General features: G+C 35.1%; 1 protein-coding gene across 9 annotated transcripts in view; it reads left to right on the forward strand.

Annotated features, from left to right (window-relative positions):
* The window catches only part of KIF20B (kinesin family member 20B), an 84711-nt gene that overhangs the window by 32526 nt on the left and 36592 nt on the right, over nt 1-15593 (forward strand). For all 9 annotated transcript variants that reach the window (XM_086378492.1, XM_086378498.1, XM_086378490.1 and 6 more), the window contains exons 19-20: nt 5174-5327; nt 14331-15567. In XM_086378492.1, the coding sequence (XP_086234618.1) occupies nt 5174-5327; nt 14331-15567 (1391 nt within the window). The remainder of the gene's footprint in view (nt 1-5173; nt 5328-14330; nt 15568-15593) is intronic.

Here is a 15593-nt window from a genome sequence, read left to right on the forward strand (position 1 = left end):
TTCTAGTTTGTACAGTTTTGCTAAAGTTCATCTATTTAATAGCAGGGATATTTTCTTTTAAAAATTACATTATTAACTATAGCATATAAAGCCTTTATGGGCTTGTCAGGGCTCAGCAGTGAAGAATCCGCTTGCCATGCAGGAGGTATGGATTCAATCCCTGGGTCGGGAAGATCCCTGCAGAAGGAAATGGCAACCCAGTCCAGTGTGTCTTGCCTGACGAATCCCATGGACAGAGGAGCCTTGTGGGCTACACTCCATACTGTTGCAAAAGAGTTGGACACGACTCAGTGACTAAAATATAAACTACAGTGTTTTAAGGGTTTTTAAGTAGCCTTTCATAAATAGAAATTTAGGTAATTTTATATTTAGTTAGTTTAGGATTGGATGATCAGCCTGTCTTTTAGTTGTTTTATTAAACAATGGTTTTTGGCTTTCTTTTATATTCATTTTTTATTGCAGTACCTTCAAATTATTTTTTGACATATTGTTAATAACACAATAGGTTGAGTAAATTAATAGCTAAAATTCTCTGCTTTTGTATGTCTTTTCTCTAACAGAGGCAAGCGTGGTATACAGTAGTTCCCCTTTATCTGCAATTTCAGTTTCTGTGGGTTAACCAAGGTCAGAAGGATTAAATGAAAAATGCCTGAAATAATTCATGAGTTTTACATTGTGTGCTGTTCTGAGTAGTATGGTGAAAGCTTATGCCATATTGCTCCATCCTGCCTGGCCTGACTCATCCCTTTGTCTAGCATATCCCTCCTGTTAGTCTTGTTTATCAGATTGTCTGTTGTTGGTATCATAGTGCTGTGTTAGAGTAATGCTGATTTTGCTTAATAATGCCCCCAAAGCAGAAGCGTAGTGATGCTGACGATTTGGATATGTCATAGAGAAGCTATAAAGTGCTTTGTTTAAAAGTAAAGGTAAAAATTCTCAATAAGGAAAAAAAAATTGTATGCTGAGGTTGCTAAGATCTATGGCAAGAATGAATTTTCTATTTGTGAAATTGTGAAGAAGGAAGAAGAAAATCTGTGCTAGTTTTGCTGTCGTACCTCAAACTGCAAAAGTTATGGCCATAGAGCAAAGGTGCTTAAGATGTAAAAAGCATTAAATCTGTACAAGATAATTTTGAGAGCAACAGAGGCTGCATTCACATAACTTATTATGGTATATTGTTATAATTGTTCTATTTTATTATTGTTAATCTCATTCTGTGCTTAATTTAAAAAAAAAAAAAATTTATTTGGCTCTGCCAGATCTTAGCTGTGGCGTGAGGGATCTTTAGTTGCAGCATGTAGGATCTAGTTTCCTGACCAGGGATCAAACCTGAGTCCCGGGCACTGGGAGCAGGAAGTTTTAGCCCCTGGGCCACCAGGGAGGTCCCTGTGCTTAATTTTTAAATTAAACTTTAGGCATGTACTAAACTTTGTAAGCATGTAAAGGAAAAAACATAGTGTATATAGGATTCAATATTTCCATGGTTTAAGGCAACTGCTAGGTCTCAGAATGTATTCTCTACAGGTAAGCAGGGACTACCGTATTATAAAATGTTACATTTGACCCTCCTTTGGGTCTTGAGAGTTGAATGCCAGTACCCACAACTTTCTCTGTATCTTCTCAACATTAGATAGGTTTTTGATGCTACAAGGGTAAATAAGGAACATTGTCTGGAGAAGCATAGCTCAACCTTTGTCTACTCTTGTAGCAGCCCTCTCTTTTGGCATTTATTATAATATTTATTAATTATAGATAAATATGAATGCCATTTATTGGCATTTATTATTATTTTGGCATTTATTATTGGCATTTATTCACTCCATCTGACTTTTTGTCACTTCCGTTGAATACGTTATTGTAAATTAATTAATAATTATATTAACAGTTTAGGATTTATGTTAATATAGTTATCAACAAATTATATTGGTAATGTAATTAATATTTTAATTATAATTTATAATTATATATTGTTGGATTTTTTTCCAGATCTGTTTTATGTATTATTTAACTTTTCTGAACTGGGAGAATACCCCTGTAGTAAGGTAGAGAGTTAGGAGAAGAAGCATAAAATGATTTATTTTGTCAAGAAAAACTGAGATTCTGTGTGCCGGGTGCTCTGCTAGATTCTAGGGATTATACAGATTAATAAAAACTACTCCCCTTAACAACTCCCCAGTAAGAGAAAAGCAACATAAATGTATTTATAATGAAATGTGCAGTGGTAATCAGTATGTACAAGAAGCTGAGAATAGAAGGGTTTGAGAGAATACTTTGTGCAGATGAAAATGATTAAGTTGAATCTTAAATGGCAAGTGAAATTTATCTAGTCCAAAGTAGGAGCAGTTGGTGGGTGTGAGGGACAAGAAGATACACTGCTTTTCTAGATAAAAGAATCAGAATGCACAGTTATGGACATAGAAGGCTTTCAGTCAGTGTAGGAAAGTATAAGTTTTAATAATTTGCTCAAGAAGAAAGTTTGAAGCAGGAGAAGTGAATAATGATGCTAGGAGCAGTAGATTGGGGTGAGATAGTGTGTGTGTTAGTCACTCACTTGTGTCCGACTCTGCGACCCCATGGATCACAGCCCTCCAGACTTCTCTGTCCATGGGATTGATTCTCCAGGCAAGAATACTGGAGTGTGTTGACATTTCTCTCTCCAGGGGATCTTCCTGTCCCAGGGATCAAACCGGGATCTCCTGCACTGCAGGCAGATTCTTTACCATTTGAGCCACCAGGGAAGCAAAAGGCCTTAAATACTTCATTAAAGCATTTGGGTTGTATTCTGTAGGCAGCAAGGAGTCTAAGGAGAAGGATAGCAAAGTTGATTTTTTATTTTGAGTTGATATTTTTAGAAACTTGGAAGATAGGATTGAAGTGGAATTAGAATGAAGGCTGGGAGACCAACTAGAAGCCTCTTGGAAAAGTTCTGGTGATAGTTGATGAGGTTTTGATTTAAGGTAGTTGGGTAGTGTAGTATGGATTAAGAAGAGGAAATTGATTTGTGAAATAAAAGGAGGAAAAACTTTTTACAACTTAGGGCTTTTGACTTTTTCAAGTAAATGAATTGCTGGACCTCCAGGCTCTTAGCACTTTGAGATTATTTGCCACCTGTTTTTGTTGAGTGAGTGAGTGAAAGTTGCTCAGTCTGTCCGACTTTGCGACCTCATGGACTATACAGTCCATGGAATTCTCCAGGTCAGAATACTGGAGTGGGTAGCCGTTCGCCTCTCCAGGGATGAAACCCAGGTCTTCCGCATTGCAGGTGGATTGTTTACCAGCTGAGCCACCAGGGAAACCCAGGAATACTGGAGTGGATAGCCTATCCCTTCTCCAGGGCATTTTCTGAACCAGGAATCGAAACAGTGTCTCCTGCATTGCAGGCGAATTCTTTACCAGCTGAGCTCCCAGGACTTGATCTGAATTTTAAGTTCAGCCTTAGATTTGTTGAAGGTTAAGGAAAAAAAAAAAAAAAAAAAACTAGAAAAAGAGAAGCCAGAGACAGATCACTTCTATTGCCTACAACTTTGAAGAAGATTGTTGGAACTTTAGCAGGGGATTATATCTATTTCTGTAGTATGTTTGCATATCACGTAATGTTAATAATGTTTATGTAAATAATAGTAAAAAAGCAATATAAATGTAAATAATAGTAAAAAAGCAATATAAAGTAAGCAATATTCCTAATTTAATAATCCTTGCTTTTGAGTAAATTTTTTAGATAGGCTCTAGACTCTGTTTTATCAACTGACTTAAAACAGTGTGCTAACTTGTTCACGTAAATAAATGCAAAGTAAATTAGAACTTAACCTGACTGTGCTGATCAACTGTTGATCTAGGGTCACTGTTCCAAAGAGTCCAAAGCAGACTCTTTTAATGATTAAAAGTTTGTTTTGAATGGTTCTTTAGCATCCTTCCTAACAAGAATACTCTAGGCAGAAAATATTCCTTTCGGGAACTGACACTTGTGGAGGATAGATTTTTTTCTTGGTGAAGATTGTATAGTTTGAAGAGGAGAAAATTGATTAGGTGATTATAATACGTCTGAACGTGGAAGAGGGGACAACTTAAAATTGTCGTGGACTGTTTGAAAACTCAGACTTTGTCAGAGGTCTGATCCCTCTATCCCAGGACTTTGTCACTTATCAGTGACACCAAGGGACTAATTGTGAAAAAGCATGGAGGTTGTTCTTCGTGATATTCTTTGATTAGGGCTATCTAAAAAAATTGCTCTTTTTTTTTTAATCATTACTTTATGACTTAAAATCGTTTAAATCTATATCTCTTAACAAAGTGATGATTTTATAATATAAAATGATGTTTTATTTTCTCATATAGTTTTACCTACCACCTACCCGCCCCCCGCAAATGGTTGGCTACCAATATGTAGGGATTTAATTAATCTCTGCCTTTCCCAAACCTTTAATTACTTTATAAACATGCACTTAATTGCTAAGGTTTCACCCTTCTTTCTGGCTTCCTTTCTGCTGTCCTATTAGGGAGGTGTAGTCTTTGCCTTAAAAAATGAAAATCTAAATGGTGTTTTTCATCTAGATAAACTAGGAACTCAGTTTTAAAGCAGTATGTAGATTGTGTATCTTTGAATATACAAAGGCAAGAAGCTAAGATTAGAACTTTTTCTGGGATTGGTTAAAGTGTAGGACGTGGTTACTTTGAGCTTTGGTTGCAAAACAAAATGACTGATGTTTTCTAGTTATTCATAATTACTCAAAATTTTAAGTGAAAGTATCTATAAGGAGCAATTATGTCATACTGTTTTCCTGTTTCTCTTTGTCAAAGCTCATTTTGTTTATGATTTAGAGGTAAGTGTTTTAGGACTTGGTTATCTGCAAATAAGTCTCTAACCCACCTAATCTTCTTAGAAAATCTAAAGATGAATTTGTTTTTAGTTTTGGTTTCAGGATGAAACTACACAGTTACTTTTTTTTGGTGGGGGAGTCCTGCTTACTGATTATACAAGTTAGTTAATATTACTTATTTCATAGAGTCATCAGTTATTTTAGGGTAGGGTGAGATTTAGGAAATAACCTAGAAAATATCTCAACAAACTTGAAAATATAATTTTTATAATGCAGTATTGAATTTTAATTTATATAGTTCTTACATTTATTATAGCTTTCTATATGTGAACTAATTTTAATTTATTTTACTTTAGGACAATGTTGGTAATTCTTCTTTAATAATAAACAGTAAATTGGTTTGTGATGAAACGACTGAAATGTCTAAGGACAGCAAAACTAAAAGGTATTCAGGAAGAAAAAGATTAAATGAAAATGAACTTCAACAAGATGAACCACCAGCAAAGAAAGGTACTTGTTCAGCTGCTAACAGGAGGCCATTAAGAAAGCTGACTCCTACACCAGGAAACACAAAAGTTGCAAGTAGAAGGAAATTTACTTATCTAAGGAAAAAACCTGAGAAAATCTAAATGTCCCTAATTTTTACACTAACATGTTATAAACTATCTAGAGGATGCAGGTATTTAAAGCTGCCTTTATTTTAATGTTTTTAGATATTATGCTCTTATCAATTTAGCATCATGATAATTCTCTTATTTCCGTGCCTATCGTAATTGCAAGTCACCTTTTCTGCCAAAATTTCTCCACACTTTGTTTCTCTCTTTATTCTGTTTTTCATTTGAAGAAAAGGCCATTTGACAGGAAGACTTTGAGCTAAACGTTACAAAAGGCAAATGTGGTCAGGTTGTGTTTTCTGTGAAACTGCTAGAAAAGAAGTGTGCTGAGCTTACTCACTTTATGCTGTACCTCCCTGGCTATGTAGGAGAACATAGCGGCTTTCACCTTGTCTCTAAACTATTCTGTCTTTAGGAGAACTTTTATAATATAATACAGAGAAGGAAGACTTTCTAAGAGAACATACATTACTTTAGAAACCTAATTAGCTGCTTCACTTTGAGATAAATGGATAAATTAAGTCTTGCTTTGTTTATTAGTAAAATAAGTTAAATATACCTGCCTCCTAAGGTTGTTAAGAATAAAAACAATTGGATAATACACCAATATAATACAAACTTCATAGAACCTCAGTAAAAGTAATGTTTTCAAAAGTAGTTGACTTAAAGGATAATATAGCAGTAGTCGGACATGACTGAGCGACTGAACTGAACTGAAAGCATTAGCTATATTAATGTAATAATTTATGAGCTAATAGGTTGAAACTAATATGCATTTGTTGCTGTTCAGTCACTCATTTGTGTCTGACTTTTTGGCACCCTGTGCACTGCAGCATCGGAGAAGGCAATGGCACCCCACTCCAGTACTCTTGCCTGGAAAATCCCATGGGCGGAGGAGCCTGGTAGGCTGCAGTCCATGGGGTCACAAAGAGTCAGACACAATTGAAACGACTTAGCAGCAGCAGCACTGCAGCATGCCAGGCTTCCCTGTCCTTAACTATCGACTGGAGTTTGCTCAAGCTCATGTCCACTGAATTGGTGATGCCATCCAACCATTTTATCCTCTATTGCCCATTTCTCTTCCTGCCTTCAATCTTTCCCAGCATCAGGGTCTTTCCCAGTGAGTTGGTTCTTCGCATCAGGTGACCAAAGTATTGGAGCTTCAACATTAGTCCCTCCCATGAATATTCAGGATTGATTTCCTTTACTATTGACTGGCTTGATCTTCTCGCTGTCCAAGGGACTTGTGAGAGTTTTCTCCAGCACCACAGTTCAAAAGCATCAGTTCTTCGGCAGTCAGAGTTCATTATGGTCCAACTCTCAGATCTGTACATGACTACTGGGAAAAACCATAGCTTGACTAGATGGACCTTTGTCAGCAAAGTGATGTCTGCTTTTTAACATGCTGTCTAGGTTAGTCATAGCTTTTTTTCTAAAGAGCAAGCGTCTCTTAATTCGGTGGCTTTAGTTACTGTCCACAGTGATTCTGGAGCCCAAGAAAATAAAATCTACCACTGTTCGCACTTTTTCCTTATTTATTTGCCATGAAGTGATGGAATTGGATGCCATGATCTTAATTTTTTGAAAGTTGAGTTTTAAGCCAGCCTTTACACTGTCCTCTTTCACCTTCATCAGGAGGCTGTAAAGTTCCTTTTCATTTTCTGCCATTAGAGTAGTATCATCTGCATATCTGAAGTTGTTGATATTTCTCCCAGCAATCTTAATTTCGGCTTGTGATTCATCCAGTCTGGCATTTTACTCTGTATATAAGTTAAATAAGTAGGGTGACAGTATACAGCCTTGACTTATTCCTTTCCCAATTTGGAACCAGTCTGTTGTTCCATGTCCAGTTCTAACTGTTGCTTCTTCACCTTTTTACAGGTTTCTCAGGAGGCAAGTCAGGTGGTCTGGTATTCCCATCTCTTTAAGAATTTTTCACAGTTTGTTGTGATCCACACAGTCAAAAGCTTTAGCATAGTCAATGAAGCAGAAGTAGATGTTTTTCTGGAATTCCCTTGCTTTTTCTGTGATCCAGTGGATGTTGGCAATTTGATCTCTGGTTCCTCTGCCTTTTCTAAATGCGGCATGAACATCTGGAAAGTCTCAGTTAACTTACTGTTGAAGCCTAACTTGGAGAATTTTTTTTTTTAATATATATATTTTTAAAATATAAATTTATTTATTTTAATTGGAGGCTAATTACTTTACGATATTGTATTGGTTTTGCCATACATTGACATGAATCCGCCACGGTGTACATGTGTTTTGAGCATTACTTTGCTAGTGTGTGAAATGAGTGCAATTGTGTGGTAGTTTGAACATTCTTTGGCACTGCCCTTCTTTGGGATTGCAATGAAAACTTAACTTTTCTAGCCCTGTGGCTGTTGCTGAGTTTTCCAAATTTGCTGGCATATTGAGTACAGCACTTTAATAGCACCATCTTTTAGGATTTGAAATAGCTCTGCTGGAATTCCATTACCTCCACTAGCTTTGTTCGTAGTGATCTTCCTAAGGCCCACTTGACTTCACACTCCAAGGTGTCTGGCTCTAGGTGAGTAATCATACCATCGTGGTTATCCTGGTCATGAAGATCTTTTTTATACAGTTCTTCTGTGTATTCTTGCCACCTCTTAATAATATCTTCTGTCTCTGTTAGGTCCATACCATTTCTGTCCTTGATTGTGCCCATCTTTGCATGAAACATTCCCTTGGTATCTAATTTTCTTGAAGAGATCTCTAGTCTTTCCCATTCTGCTTTTTTCCTTTGTTTCTTTGCATTGTTTACTTTGGAAGGTTTTCTTATTTCTCCTTACTATTCTTTGGAACTCTGCATTCAAGATAGGTATATCTTTCCTTTTCGCCTTTGCCTTTCGCTTCTCTTCTTTTCTCAGCTATTTGTAAGGCCTCCTCAAACATTTTGCCTTTTTGCATTTCTTTTTCTTGGGGATGGTTTTGATCACTGCCTCCTGTACAGTGTGTGAACCTCCGTCCATAGTCCTTTAGGCACTGGAGAAGGGAATGGCAAACCCCTTCAGCATTCTTGCCTTGAGAACCCCATGAACTGTATGAAACAGCACACTAATATGCATGGTCATTTTCTATTATCCACTGAACAAGTGGTGCCGTAACTACAGGGAGTATAACCTTTTTATGATTTCCACAGCACTGTTCCTCTGTTTTTTACCTTGTTTGGGGCCATGGAGTAGTTGAGAATTCAGGGTAGTTGAGAATATAGGATCTGTAGATCACTAGGAAGTGGAAGTGTGCAGGAGCGAGTGATCCACATGGTACAGCTAATCCTAAGGGTAACTCATTCATGAAAAAGATGATTATATAGTGATCTGAGTTGTTAGCAATAAATAATTTGGATGTGAGTAGGTTTATAAGTTTAGGTAACAAAATACTTTTTTTCCCCCTAAATTCATAACCACTGTGGCTATTTCTTAATTATTTGTTGTTAAGAGATTATAAGGACTACGTAAGAGATCATATGACAATTATAACTATAATATAACCATTTCCCCCCCTCTACCTGCTACTAAAAAATCTCCAGAACAAAATACATGATTTCTGTACTTACTAGGATAGGATTAGGGGGTTATAGTTATGCAGGATTGATGTTTTCTGCTCTTAAAAGGAAATGCAAAGCTATTTCCCTATGAAAGTGAATTTACTTCTTTGCGTCACTGTATCTGTATTTTGGGTAAACTGAATAACCATGTAAACATTTCAAGAAATAAGCCTTCAGAATAGTGATAAAGGAGACAAACCAGAAATATGCTATAGTCTGCTCACCTGTGACTTTTCAACCAAAACTAATTTTTGTAGCAAAATATAGGTAAAGCAGTATATGTACAGGTTGGGTGTGGTGGAAATATTGAATTAAAGTAATTATCTTTCTTATTGCTATGTTTATTTTTTATAAGTTAACCTATATTAGGCTCATATACTATAAAATCTACTTCATCTTTATTGCTAGACTAATAATTTAATTTCTTCTTGACAACACTGTTTTGAATATGGTCTATGAATCCTTTGATATGAAACATAAAAATTTATAAAAGGATAATCTGAATATCTGAATATCAGATGCAAATCCAATTTCCTGAAGTATCTTATGTAATTATCTAGTTTATTAAAGTATAGTAAGAGAACAACGTGACAAAATACTTTTTTTGATCACAAAAGCTATCTTGCACTTGCTTTAATTTACCTCAATGTTTAGGGATATGTCCATATAGTATGCATGACTCAAGTCTCTTCTCTCAGGATATTCAGGATTTATTTGTGAGCTCTGAATTTCTGATTATCATTTTTAACTTGCTTACATCCCATCTCTCCTGATAAAGGGTTCAGACATTTTTTTTATAACTTGTCTTCTTAAAGGGCAGGAGGATTTAGTCATTTCCACTGGTGAAGTTCCACCGATGAAGTCATAGGTGTGAAAATTGTGCCATAAGTACTAAATTACTTAAAGGGAAAGTAGAACAGAAGTGTGAATCAGGGGGAAAGAAAGTTATTCCACTTTGGGATGACGTGGCTACAGTTTTGTAAAATGTTAGGAGACAGTCTGATAAAAAATAATGCATTGGTTGAAGATTATTTTAAAAAATTCATTAGAATAAATGGGCAAGTTTGTTATAAAAGTAAATAAGAGTGAATCTGTTAGTTTCCAAAGTAGCTGGAATCCTTAGAATAAACTGAGAATCTGAAGGAGCTAAATTATGAAAATGTAACTACAAACATAGGAAAATCTTCAATAATCAACTCATTAGCTTTTCAGAAACCAGGCTATAGAGCAGGAGTAATGCCATGATTTTCCTCTCCTTTTTGAGTCAGAAGAGACAATGTAATTTATAGGTATTAAAACGTTATCCAGTGTGCTTTTAGTTAGTCTGTTAAAGAAATCTTGGAATCCTGTTATGGGATTACATAATTACTGCTGCCCAAGAGCATTTAAACTATTGCGTGAAGGAAAAGAATATGGATTGTATTTGAAAAATGAAAACTTAACAAATAAAGCTTGTTTTCACAAGTATACTACTGAATGTAAAAATGGATAAATTTTTGGAGTGGCAAAATGATGTTCCCAGATTATATAGTGAGTTTCGGGGTGAGGGGATACTCTAACAGGGGACATCAGTATATTGAGAGAACTGGGATTTCCCCCCCGCCCCGGTCCTGTTGAGGTATAATTGAGAAATAATATTGTGATATATTTAAACTGTTTAACATGATTTGATATACATTGTGAAAAGTTTCCCACCATGTTAATTAATTAATACATACATCATCTCATGTATTCACATATTTTCCCCCTCTTTTTCTTTTTGGTGAGAACACTCAAGTTATATACCCCAAGCAAATTTCAGTTTTACAGTACATTGTTATCAATTATAGTCACCATGTTATAGTTAGATCCTATGACCTTATTCATCCTCAACTGAAAAACTATACTCTTTTCCATCAACCACTATTCTACTCTTTGTTTCTATGAGTTAGATCTTTTTTCTTCCTTGTATCGATACCATACAGTATTTGTCTTCCCATGTGTAGTTAATTTCACAAAATGAACCCTCCAGGTTCACCTATGTTGGAGATGGCAAGATTTCATTCTTCTTTAGGTTGAGTAATTATATTCCACTGTATACATACTTACACCCCTTTTGAAAAAATCCATTCACCCATCCATTGACACTTGGGTTTTTTTCAACGTCCTGGCTATGGTAAAAAATGTTGCAGTGAACATAGGGCATGAACTCACATGAACTTTGAATAGTGATTTCATTTCCTTTGGATATATACTCAGAAGTGGCGTTGTTAGATCATATGATAGTTCGATTTTTAATTTTTTGAGAAATCTCCGTACTGGTTTTCTACTGCCTATACTACTTAATATCCCCATTAACAGTGAGCAGATGTCCTCTTTCTTCTCATTCTTGTCAGCGTTTGTTTTTGTTATCTCTTATCTTTTTGATGATAGACATCCTAACAAGGGTTAGGTGATAATCTTACTGTACTTTGGATTTCCTTTTCCCTGATGATTAGTGATATTGAACACCTTTTCCCGTACCTGTTGATTATTTGTATGTCTTTTTGGAAAAATACCTGGTTGGCTCCTCTGCCAGTTTTTAAATTGAATTGCTTGATTTTTTGGCTGCTGAGTTGTGTGTTTCCCATATATTTTAGATATTAACTCCTGGTCCTACCGGACAAATGGTTTGCAAATATTTTCTCCCATTCCACAGGTTGCCTTTTCATTTTGTTGACTGATTCTTGTGCGTGCATACTGTTTGTATGTAGGATAGTATTAATTTTAAAGAGCTTTTTATGATCTTAAAGATGCCTTCTTAATTGAACAGATTCATTAGACTGGGTACTATCGTCTCTCATCGAGATGCCCAAGAGCCTGCCACAGCAGGGGGGAAAATTTAAGGGCTTGAATCTCATTGCTGTGTGAGATTTGATATTTATCTCTTATGGAACAATTACATGTAGCCAGCCTGCCAGATAGGGGCTTTATAATGAAGCAAACTGATATGTTTAGATCCCAAATGTATTATAGGGGTGACCATCAAGTTCTTCCAGAAGTTTAAACAGATAAGTACCTGGATCATTGTGTATGTACGCTCAAGGTGTTTGCATGTACAATACATTCCAGATTTACCAAATCAGTATGTTTTATATCTGTTTGGAATCTACATTCTGAGTTCTCTTGCTCACTCTAAAACTAGAGAATCACTGTTGTAAAAAAGATACCGTAAAGATAAAACCTTAAAATTTAAAACATAAAATTACACTACAGTAACTGAGTTAATAGAACTGGGGCATGTTAGATTATAAATTTGCACATATCTAGAACCGGAGTAGGTGACTGATTACAAAAATTGTGTTTTTCTGATCCAGTGATATGTCTTAGAGATAGAAAAGGAGAACATAAGCAACATAGCTAAATGTCAAAAATAATTCATTTAGGATTATTGTTCAAGTATGTAAAGATGCATTAGACACAGAGAGTCTTCTGTTGGGAAATTTGGAATATAATAGATGAGAGCAACAAGTATACATAGTATTTCAATATAATATGATGTACTCAGATTCATAGGATAATATGGTGGCACTTACTAAAAAGACAACTATAAAATATACCTTTTAAAGATTCTTTGTACAGTTAACAACTGAAAGTAATAGATTTTTTGGAGAATTTCAATCCAGTTCTCCCTTATGACTGCCTTCTACATTTATGGATTTCATATTGTACCTGGAACCTCTAAGCAGGAATTTGATTCTTAATATGCTTAACGAGACTGCCAGATAAAAATACAGGTGAAATTGACAGATAAATGGCCAATTGGGGGGCGTGCATGAAGGTCAGAAGGACGTGTTGAGTGGATCAATACAGTATTGTGTAAAAAAGACATATAAATTGTATTAGAGTCATGTTGTATATAAAATTCACACATATAAACATCAAACCATGAAGTGAAATAGAATAGGAAAAAAATTTAAAAACCAAAGGTTCAGATTCTTATGTTTTGAAGTAATTTTCCTAGGATATGAGACACTCATCAGATGAGTTATTATCATAATGGAAATTGTATGAAAGCATAAAAAGATAAATTTGTATATCTGGAGAATTGAGAATTATGTTTCAAGAGTTAATCATGCAATCTGTGAGAAAAATTTGAACATAATTTATACTGGACAGTTGTGTGAGATGATTTATTTTGTCAACATAAATATTAAGAATTAACTTTTAGCTAATAGTGCATCCTCTGGACACAGTTTAATTTATATCAACTGTATTTGTTAAAGTTCTTGTACTTATATAACATTTAGAAAATGTTTTAACATACATTATATATTAATTTATTTGGCCCTCTTAACACTACCTTGTAGAAAGTAGGGCAGAGAAATATCCTATTTTTGAAATGTAGGTATTAAGCCTGAAAAAGACAAACTTTTATTTATTTTTAACTAGCTGAGCTCTTCTGTACAGATTTTCAGTTTTTAATAATGTCTAACTATATCCCAAGCACAGTGTTCCAAGTTCATTTATTTTCTTGATCTTCACAATAACTCTGAGATGAAAGTGAAGTCGCTCAGTCGTGTCTGACTTTTTGCGACCCCACGGACGGTAGCCTACCAGGCTCCGCCATCCATGGGATTTTCCAGGCAAGAATACTGGAGTGGGCTGCCATTTCCTTCTCCAGTGGACCTTCCCGACTCAGGGATCGAACCCAGGTCTCCTGCACTGCAGACAGACTTTACCCTCTGAGCCACCAGGGAAGCCAGCTCTGAGATAGGTGATATTATTATTTCCATTTTACATTTGAGGAAACAGCCATGGAATCAAACAGTTGATTGACAGTTATGCAACTAGTAAAGATAAGGCTCCATTAGACTTAGCAGAAGTTTAACCATTTTTCTCCTAATTTCCGCTCTGAAAGTATAAGGCACTCTGTAAATCACTGATTTAGTAGACCTATAATATAATTGTACTTTTAAACTCTTCTTTAGTCAGCCTTAGGGTGTGATTCCCTACCCTCTGTCTCATAGTAATAATAGAGATTTGTGGTAGACAATTCAAATAACATTAAATGCTGTAAAAAGAAAGTAGAAGTAACTGGTAATCCCATTCAGAAGTAGCTGCCAGTATTTTCTAGTACATCCTTTACTAGTAACTCTGCTGTGACTTAATGGAACTATAATTTTTACCTAATTGGGTTTATAATATGTATGTTTTGCAACCTGATTTTTCTTTTTTAACTCAATAGCGTATCTCTGTTTTTCATTGTTTGTTTTCATATGTTTCATATTTTTGAATATTGGCTTATATGGTAACTTAGATTTTATTAAAGTTTGCAAGATTAATAATGTATATATATATTTTTTAAAGGACTTACGCATGCTAGTCCAGCTATCACTGAAGACCAAAAGAAAAGTGAAGAAATGCAAGAGAGCATTTCAGATGAGGAAAACATTAGACTTCTACAAGAAAATAATGAAGAGCTAAAAACACGTTTACTCACCATTGAGAATGAACTTAAAAATGAAAAGGAAGAAAAAACAGAATTAAATAAACAGATTGTTAGTTTGCAGCAGGAACTTTCTTCTTCTGAAAAAAAAAGTTTAGGCTTTAGTATAGAGGTCCAACAAATTCAGTCGAGTTATGACAATGTGATTTCTGAATTACATGTGCAGAAAAGTATAAATCAAGAACAGAAGGAAAGGATCATGAAATTGTCAGAGGAGATAGAAACTGCTAGACGAAACATCACAAACAATGTTTCACAGATAAAATTAATGCAAGCAAAAATAGATGAACTGCGTAGACTTGATTCAGTTTCTCAGATCGCAAACATAGATTTACTCAATCTCAGGGATCTGTCCAGTTGTTCTCAAGAAGATAATTTGCCAAACACACAGTTACATCATTTGGATAATGATTATTTGATAAGTAAGCAGGTTAAAGAACATGGTATTCAAGAACTTAGTAGGGAAAGGTCTTTCCACTCTACTGTTGAAGCCATTTGGGAAGAATGTAAAGAGATTGTAAAGACTTCCTCCAAAAAAACCCATCAGATTGAGGAACTAGAACAACAAATTGAAAAATTACAGGCAGAAGTAAAAGACTATACAAATGAAAACAATAGACTAAAAATAGAGGAGAGGGAGAAAAAGAATCAAGATGATTTACTAAAAGAAAAAGATAGTCTTATACAGCAGCTGAAGAAAGAAGTGCAAGAAAAAACCATTAGTCTTGATATTGAAGTACAGCATGTAGTGGAAGGAAAGAGAGCACTTTCAGAACTTATGCAAGATGTTACTTGCTATAAGGTGAAAATAAAGGAACTTGAAGCAATGTTAGAAACTCAGAAAGATGAATGTAGCCATTCAGCCAAGTTAGAACAAGAAATTATGGAAAAGGAATCTATCATTTTAAAGCAAGAAAGAAATCTGAATGAATGTCAAGCAAATCTTAAAGATTCTATCCAAAATGCCAGAGATTTAAGTGAAAGGGAAGTCAAATTGAAAGAAGAAATCATGCAGTTAACAAAAAATTTGCAAGATGCTAAGCATTCACTTCAATTAAAGGAAGAAGAAAAGGAAAGAAACTGGCAAGAAACAGAAAAGTAAGCTAAATGTTTTTAAAAGGTTT

This window comes from Bos grunniens, chromosome 26, assembly GCF_055505025.1.
Source record: "Bos grunniens cultivar Pamir isolate PY7600 chromosome 26, Bosgru_T2T1.0, whole genome shotgun sequence".
Taxonomy (NCBI): Eukaryota; Metazoa; Chordata; class Mammalia; order Artiodactyla; family Bovidae; genus Bos; species Bos grunniens.